At 40.8% G+C, this 9,439-nt stretch overlaps 1 protein-coding gene across 1 annotated transcript in view; it reads right to left on the bottom strand.

Annotated features, from left to right (window-relative positions):
- Window positions 1–3,839: 3,839 nt before the first annotated feature.
- The window catches only part of LOC126339971 (uncharacterized), a 74,523-nt gene continuing 68,923 nt past the window's right edge, over window positions 3,840–9,439 (bottom strand). Inside the window, exon 8 of the mRNA XM_050001676.1 lies at window positions 3,840–4,941. Within this exon, the coding sequence (XP_049857633.1) occupies window positions 4,802–4,941 (140 nt within the window). The 3' untranslated portion in view covers window positions 3,840–4,801. The remainder of the gene's footprint in view (window positions 4,942–9,439) is intronic.

The raw sequence follows: 9,439 nt of genomic DNA, 5'->3' as shown, positions 1-9,439 counted from the left end.
GTCTGTTGTTAATTGTTAGTTCCTCCAAAATAACAATTTCGTAGCTGTGCATATAATACATTGGCCGATGTTGCTTTTCACCTGCGTGCCAGGAAATCACTGACGTTACGTGTTGATTGCATTGCCAAATTTTACTACTCATCATATCTACACACGAACACCCATGGGATGTGTTCACCCAGGAGGTATTCATGTCGACTATTACTGATTGTTACCTTCACTATCAATGAGTCATAGTACAGGAAATCGTGTGAGATGATTATGTCACACACAATCTTCAGATGTAAAAGAAATTCATGTTTGTCGTCACTTAAGTTTGTCAACGGTCAGAACAAAACTTCAACCATGTGCCCTAGCCCATACATTTCCTCACCCCTGTGCCATTTAATATTGCTATTCCTACACTAGAAGTTGCCGCAGCTTCCGGGATTGCCAGTTGTCCTGGACGCTACAGCTTAAACTACAAGCATTGATTCGTTCTAATTGTTCTTTCTGAGTTCATTGTTACCACATTCTCGGTTGTCATCTTCTCCAATATTACATACAAAACTGTCCATGATGTCTTCCGTGATACCAACTCATTGCTAGAAATAATGTTCAAACTTTTTATTTCAGGACAGAAACGAAACCATTCTTTCACTATCGCACTATGAGCCCTACCATGTAAAAGTATCTGCAGTCCGGTCAACGACATGTAACTCTCTCTCGATATTGTGCGATCCCTCACAAACTTTCACTTCACGTCAGGCTAACTCTATAGCACTGGGATGACATATGTACGACGATAGCCTCATAACAGAATTTTGACAGCTAGCAAGTAGCGTATCAAGGCAATACGTCTCGTCTTTGGGTTGTTTTCTGTGTATTTGTGTGGAGAGCGAACATTTTCACATTTTCTGTTCACAAGTCATGCCGTACTTTTCAAACAATGAAGCATTTCTTCGTTTAGAGAACCTTTTGCTGATGAATGATCGATATGTTTCCTACGACATTAAGTGTGTATCTACAACATATTGTTTTACAGTATGGCTAAATTGGGAACAATATTAATAGAGAGATTCCAGAAGTTCAGTCAATTTGTTGTTTCCATTTTCTGCAGGTAATGGAAACAACAACTCGGCTAAACACCGGGAAGATCACTATTAATCTATCACGCCGATGGAACCTGGGTACAACCTTCCACTCTACCACATCTCACAATTAGCAGAATTCTTCTGCCCATGCGATCGTCAGCAACTGTTTCCATGTCGGAAATTAATTCACACACTTTAACGACGCCTAATTGTATTCCAAGATCTACAGCAACCACCCTGTTTGGCGCATTTAAGTTGTTTTTGACTACTACTACATCCATATGTTCCAGCATTTCCTGAAAGTCAAAATTCAATCAAGTCAAGTCTCATCAACATAACATACTGGCTTAACGTCCCTTAAATTTCTTGCCTCCTGCAAATAGATTGTTGTCCAGATTACAATATTTTATTTATCTATTAACACTGATCTTCCTGATAAACATTATCTTCCATCCAAATCCCTTTTTCTGCAGAACAGGTCTAACCATTGTGCTCTTCCACTGGAAAATAATTTTCACTTTGACAACAGGCTAAAGTTTGGTACGTATAGAAATGACCTTCTGTGTGACACAAAAATCTTTAATTATGTCCTTCGTAACACAAGGACCGAAACTGTCACAGTGGAAATTCTTCTGCAAAATCTCGTTTCTGTCTGGGAGTTGGCAAGGAACTGTTTTCTTCGCTATAGCAATGAACTTCATTTTACTGAATCCGCGGTGTGCGATTAGAAGCTTCATACAACAATCCTTTATTGTTGGTACAGTAAGATGATTCTATTAGGCTTGAATTCGACTCTCGACAGATAATTACTATTACCCTTCCACAAACGGACAGGTCCTTAACGTTGGATTAAGAGTTACAAAAATTTCATGAAATCAATGTTCCATTGTCCATTGATGTCACAATACATTGTAACCAATGCAGCTGTCCTTGTTTTAGCGACAACAAGTCGTTTTCTTCCTTTCTAATCACAGAAATCGGTAATTTGAAGGGCCACGAGAAAATGCGGTTTCAGTGTTTGAACGGTGATTACTGCAATGTATAAGTACATACACCTTCGACTTATCGGATGTGGAAATAATTTCCCAAAATGTAGTCAAACGTCACTCTGTGAGGGAAAAGAAACAGGTAAGTCAAATAAAAAAGACGCAATAATGTCATTATTAATAATGACTAAACAACTTCTATTTGTGATACCACAGTGACAGTACTCAAATCACGACTATTTAATTGTGAGGTAGCCGACTGAAGAACTTCAAAGCATAAGGATGGCAAAACTTTATGGAGAGTTAAAAACCTCCATATTTTAGCTTGGGAATTGGAAGGAGATCTAGAATAAATAACGGAATTGTTCCAGTTACATTATAGCGACTAGCAGATAGCTGCAAAGCTAGACTATTGTGCTGAATACAACTAAAGAATTCCGAAGTTAAACCTCCCATTAAAAGCAGGTGTGGGCATCTCAAGGAGCTTACCGATCAGTCGCCGTTCTTATGATGTCCTGATGATGCCAGTTCGTATTCCTCTCTGAAAAGTTTTTAACATTTCAGCGTAAGGCAGTGACTGGATTCAGATGATACTATCTTAACAGGCAGCATTTTGCAGCGCACTTTGAGTTCAATAGTACTTTCTATTCCAACACCACTTTTGATTAACACCGATCACAGTGAAAGGGGATGGCTTGCGCCTGGATACTTCGATTATTTCGCTCAAATTTTCGGCTATTTCCGTCAATGCCTTTGCATTCCATAATCTAAAATTTTTGTTGACTTACTTGGCTCTTACAACAAAATTTTGAATGCTGTCTCTCGACACACTTGGTTTTTTACACTTTTATCCTGTCAACAGACGCGTATGATCAATCTGAATCGAGCTGTAGAAATAACTCAATTTCGTAAAAACTGACTTACCTAGATTTTTCACCTGACTCATCAATTGTGCATCTAATGATCTGTAATCAATGTGGATGGTCTTTTTTCACGTCACTCAGAAATGAACCATGACGACAGCTAATACTGGACCACTTCGGCGTTATTATAAATCGCCAAAATTAGAATACGTCGTTTCTGCAGATCACACACTGACAATGAGACGGCTATGTCTTCTTCTAGGATATTGCTCTGTGTATTCTCCATGTGCACGGGGTTGTTTCCCCTTTCATTACCTCTTCCCTCATCTGACAGCGGACTTCTCCTTACGTACGGACAACACAGTGTCGTGTAACCCATCGACTACACACTAATACTGGAAGTGCGTGGGAGCCCTGTTGCAGCGGTGTGCGATTAGAAGCTGACTGTCCTTCCTGGTGGTAGTTATTTGTGGAGAAACTTTAAGATGAGTTCAAAGTCATGAATTTGTGTGTTGACATACTTAACCGTAATCTGACGCACTGTTATATAAATCACTGTATTTTGAATGGCTGCCTGTGACAAAATTTCCAGTATGTTACTATGCTAAACCATCGCACAACCTCGTCTCGTAAGGATCACCAGCTCAGAACATTAGCACGTTCTAAGCTTGAACAACTCCCATTTACAGTCAAGTCTGGTGGTTCTTTGTGAGCTGTTAGCCTTTACTTTCTCTCTATAGTGACATCTGTTAGCGCCCTAAAGATCGATGCCTTCAAGTTTGATCGTCTGCGTAGCAAACTTTTCATACAGAAAGTTCACCAAAGTGCTAGATGCAAACAACACGAGCATACTTTCCAAGATTCGTCTCGAAAGCCTTGAAGCCTGCAAGATATGTGGTATTCATAAAACAAAAAAGCTCCTCTTCTTCTTATTTTATTTTACGTCACGATTTGAGTTACATAAGAAGGTTACTAGAAGAAGAGGAATGATTTGTGAGACATCCAGGAATTCGTAACTTGTATTCAAAGACAAGAATACACAAAACTGATTATACAGAATGTACACATTAAAAAAGTTAACGCAGAAGATGACGAACAGCGTCAAACCAGTCAAAAGACCGATGACGTAAAAGAAAAATTATAATTTTCTTGGCATTAACAACCTGAAGATCGAAAATTGATTTTAACTACATAGATCACATAATTTAGTTACACGCCTACATAAGCGTTCCTTTGACTAATGCTACCACTAAAGTCATTACTAACGGATAATATAAGTATTTTCCACGCAGATTATGCTTGACGTAACAATAGGGGACCTGGCATGTCCAACCGTGCCAACACATCAGCTAGGCCGTAGGATATGGCTTTCGTACAATTTGCCCCATCATATCAATGCAACCATGGGAAAAATTTTCAGCCACTTATACGCAACAGATTAGACAATTGGGATGAAGCGAAAATTGTACAGTTACGTCAGTAAAATGCAGGGATAAAGATGAAGCGATACTAAGACCTGTCACACGCTGACATATTGCAGTTACCTTCGTCTTACTTCCCTACTCGTCCTAGGATGCACCAGAGAGTATTGATTGATCCCCTAATTGTAGTGACCAGCATTAAACCACTATTAAACATTGTGTCCTGGAGAACTGTCTGTCTTTTGATTGTGATTAACTGAATTACTCACAGTTCTTATTCTGCAAGGCTTGTGAACTTTATTACAGTGATAATGTTACACCAGCGAACAGAGATGTACAGCGGATAGCAAGTGGGTTTCTGTGTAGCCTGCTGTTGTGTGGAAGGTACCCGTTGCCCAGTGCGACTGCAGCGAACCCCAGAAGACAGAAGACGTCAGCTACTATTTCTGAGAGTGTGCTTAGGCCCTTCCTGTGACCCTCTCCAGGAGAGCGCGCCGCAGCTGCCCCCTGCTGACCTTCCCAGTGGCCACGCGAGGGATGGACTCTACCAGGAAGACGCCCCCATGTAGCAGTTTCTCCTCGCTGCCGCACGCTTTCTCTGAAAACAACAACAAAAGACGATCTTTATTGCACTATCTTCATTTCACTGCGATGAGCAGTGGGTGGACTAGCCTAGATTAGATAGACTGCAGTGGTGCACCATATAAGGTGTACCTTTCTCAGGGAAGGGAAAGAAAAGTACCATATGTAGGGGTAGCTGGTGACTGTCAGTTCAAACTCTCCCGTGAGGAATGTCATTATGAAGCACCATGTATGGTCCGAATGTCAATAACCATAATGACATGCAATACCGAGCAAGTTTGAGAGTTGCTGGAACAATATCAGCTATTCTATCTGATGGTGATGCTGTAGAAATTAATGGGGACATGTTATCATCAACATTAATAAAGATTAGAATGATCGAAATTTTATTCTTAATTAAAATGTATGGAATTTGTTCAACCACGAGAGCTATCTTCATCAGGGATGCGACATTGTTCTGTATGTTTGATCTAAGGTAAGACAGGAAACCTTTATAATCGTATGACACTGTTGTCCGCTTACTACTTCAACGTAAAACCAAAGAAGTTCACCATCAATGCTCTTATCGTTTTCAAAATAAGTTTTCGTTAGCACTTCCCAAAAGTTTTAGAAACATCACCAAAACTGTCTGCGATACGTAAAGCTGTTAGGTCTGCGGATTGAGGCTGTTGGTGTAAGGTATGTCGCAAATACAACACTATAGCTCCTTCAATTTCGTGCAATTTTCTCATCTCCAGTCTCACTGGCTTCTCAGTTTTTCTACTTTTGTGTATTTTTTGTTGGTGTGGTGATCCATATACTGACTCAATACAATTGTTGAGTTATATGTTTTGCCAACACTTCGGAAACTGATTTCCCTCGCTAGGATGCTCTATGCGGGACGCCTAATAAGCTATGATGTATTGAATAATCTCGTGATGAAGTAGACTAACTATCAGGGATGATGGAGAAGGGTAACTGTATAAATTTAAGAGAAGCGGCCCCCTAACCATGGAACGAAAGCAAGAAAAAATGTCTACCAAACACAGGTCCCATCTGCATAACCTGAGAGCTATAAACGCTTGCTCACGTTCGATACTGTCAAATACATCTCTCCTACTGCAAGCTCCTTGGTTTCTATATTTCCGGAAGGGACAATATGGGCCAGGTTGGCTGGAAGAATCTGAATAACAAACTAGTAGGAAGATTTTAGGATCCACTACAAACGGCATCACCATCAAGACAAAAATCTGAATCATTCCTGAAGATCACGTACATAGATTCCTATGAATATTACAGACTTCTTTGTTCGTTAACTAGTTACTACTGGATTTTCTTTTCCCGAATTTGTTGATATATGACATTATTAGAACTTATTTTACACTAATGAATATATAGACATGCACAAATCTTTGGCACATAGTCAACAAACTTACTGTAGGTCATAAACAAAGCAGTTCACAAAAAGAGACGTCAAACAGCAGCAAAGACGATAATCTGCAGACGTTGCAAACCAGCGATGTTACCAACATAAACAACATTTCCGACATAGAATCGCTGAAAGCAAATGTTTTCCTGTTATTTTGTGACATACTGATGGCTATCTCTAATTTAAGTAATTGGGGCGTGGTGCCCTATTTGACTATGACTCTATAACTTAGTGATCAGCGGAAATTGTTCATTCTAAACCCAATAAAGTACCACACATATGAGTGTATTCAGGAAAACTACAGACTTTAACAGAATTATAAAAAAATTTAGATTATGTTCATTGTTGTTAAGCAACCCATGTCCTTACGGACTGCAGTAGAGGTTTAGAATACCCATATATATATATATATATATATATATATATATATATATATATATATATATATATATATATATATATATATATATATATATATATATATATATATTGTAGGCCTGTTTATACATCTGAAAGACGAGGCTGTCTGCTCAAATTTGGCATCAGTCGCAAAAGAGTAGCGCTAGTAACACCACTATGAGAATGAAAATCAGATTTGCAACAAGCTGTAATGGTGATGAGCGTTAGTTACCCTTGAGATTATACGTGCTGAGTCTATGTATTTAAGGTGATAAAGACGCCATTATCAACACAAAGGTCCGGTAGTAATGCTATGACGAGTTAGATATCCCTCTGTGATATTTCAGACAGACTTCGCAGGAACATAGCCACTGTACACAATTGCTCGCAGCGATGGCCACCATAATTATGGTCGCACGAATGCTTCACTACTAAGAGGGTATAGAATTGTGTTTAGTATATGGCTCTGGGGCACTGTACTGTTCCTGCAGTAGCAATTTACAATGAAGAGCCAAAGAAACTGGGACACTTACCTAATACAGTGTAGGGCTATTGCGAATACACAGAAATGGAGCAAAGCAACGTGACATGGACTTGACTAACGTCTGAAGTAGTGCTGGAGGAATTAACACTATGAATCCTGCAAAGCTGTCCACAAATCCGTAAGAGTACGAGGTGGTTGAGCTCTCTTCTGAAAAGCACAGTGCAAGGCATCCCAGATAATGTTCAGGTCTGGGGAGTTTGGTGGCCATCGGAAGTGTTTTAACTCAGAAGAGGGACCCATGAGCCACTCTGTAGCAATTCTATGACGCATTGTCCTACCGGAACTGCCCAAGCCCATCGGAATGCACAATGGACATGAATCGATGCAGGTGACCAAACAGGTTACTTACATGCCTACCACTCCAACTGTACATGCCTCACACCATTTCAAGTCTCCACGGGCTTGAAAAGTCCCCTGATCACATAAAGGGTCCATGGATTCATGAGCTGTCTCCATGCCCGTACACGTCCATCCGCTTGACACAATTTCAAACGAGACTCGTCCGACCAGCCAACACGTTTCCAGTAATCAATAGCACAATGTCGGTACTGACGGGTCCGGATGAGTGATAAAGCTTTGGTTTCTTCAGTTATCAAGACTATACGAGTGGTCCTTCGACTCCGAAAGCACATATCGATGATATTTCGTTAAAAGGTTCACACGTTGAAACTTGTTGGTGGCCCAGCATTGAAATCTGTAGAAATTTGCGGAAGTGTTGCACTTCTGTCACGTTGAATGGTTCTCTTCGGTCGTCGTTGGTCCCGTTCTTGCAGGATCTTTTTCCGGCCGCAGCGATGGCGTAGATCTCATGTTTTACCGGATTCCTGATATTCACGGTACACTCGTCAAATTGTCGTATGGGAAAACCTCCACTTCATCGCTACCTCGACAATGCTTTGTCTCATCTCTTGTTCGCCAAACCACGGCCATTTGCGGCTCCAGTGGTGACAAGCGAGAGCTGACAGGGAGGAGGTCAGTTGTGTTTCCAGATGTAAGGTGGTTCCTTCTCCCCGCCAGTGACCGCTATGTGTACGTTAGGAGAAGGTCAGTTGAGGGCCATCGCTCAACCTGTCCACGTGCCAGACACTCTGGGCTACCTAATCGTCTCGGGTCTCCTCTCGTAGTCAAACTGACTGCAAATCTATAAATCAATCTGGCGTTTCAGCCTCTTGTGCTGACATTCATGAAAAGCATTACAGGGGATGTTTTCCAAAAGGGTGACGCTCACCCACATACGACCGTCGTGGACCAATATGTTCTACAGAGTGTTGACTTGTTGCCTCCTCAGTCACTAGTTCTGTTTCTAATAGAGCACATGTGTTACATCATCAGACAACAACTCCAGTGTCATCCACATACAGCATTAACTGTCCCTCTACGGGACGATCAAGTGCAACAGGCACGGAACTCCATCCCACAAACTAAAATCCAGCTCATTATAACACAATTTACTCACTTTAGATGCTTTCATTCAATCTTCTACCAGCTACACCCGTTATTAACACACCAGAATTTCGCATTTGCAATGAATTATCTTGTGCGTCTATTAACCTGTGGTGTTGCGACATTTTTCTCATAAGTATATGTATACATATAGTGAGTCACCTAACGTTACCGCAGGATATATTTCGTAAACCACATCAAATACTGACGAAACGATTCCACAGACCGAACGTGAGGAGAGGGGCTAGTGTAATTATTTAATACAAACCATACAAAAATGCACGGAAGTATGTTTTCTAACACAAACCTACTTTTTTTAAAAAAATGCCCCTCTTCTCACGTTCGGTCTGTGGAATCGATTCGTCAGTATTTGATGTGATTTACGAATTATATCCAGCGGTAATGTTAGGTGACTCACCCTGAGTGTATGTATGTGTGTGTGTGTTTGTGTGTGCGCAGTAGGCACTATTCGTCTTAAGACAGCAAATGCTAAATTATTATTGTAAGTTACCGTAGATGACCATGCAGCTTTGTTAGAAATGAAATGATAATCAAATGATGGGCAAACATCTCTTAGGCGCACTACGAATGTAGTGGTGTGGACATGTTGGGAATGTGGGGCTCACGGTGAGCGTGCAAGGGATAAGTCCCTGCAGTCGCACTATCCTCTGTGCCCTCGGTGGCTCAGATGGATAGAGCGTCTGCCATGTAAGCAAGAGA

The sequence above is a fragment of the Schistocerca gregaria genome, chromosome 1 (assembly GCF_023897955.1).
Source record: "Schistocerca gregaria isolate iqSchGreg1 chromosome 1, iqSchGreg1.2, whole genome shotgun sequence".
Classification (NCBI taxonomy): Eukaryota; Metazoa; Arthropoda; class Insecta; order Orthoptera; family Acrididae; genus Schistocerca; species Schistocerca gregaria.
Note: the sequence above shows the minus strand (reverse complement) of the source record. Positions and strands in the feature narration are given on the sequence as shown.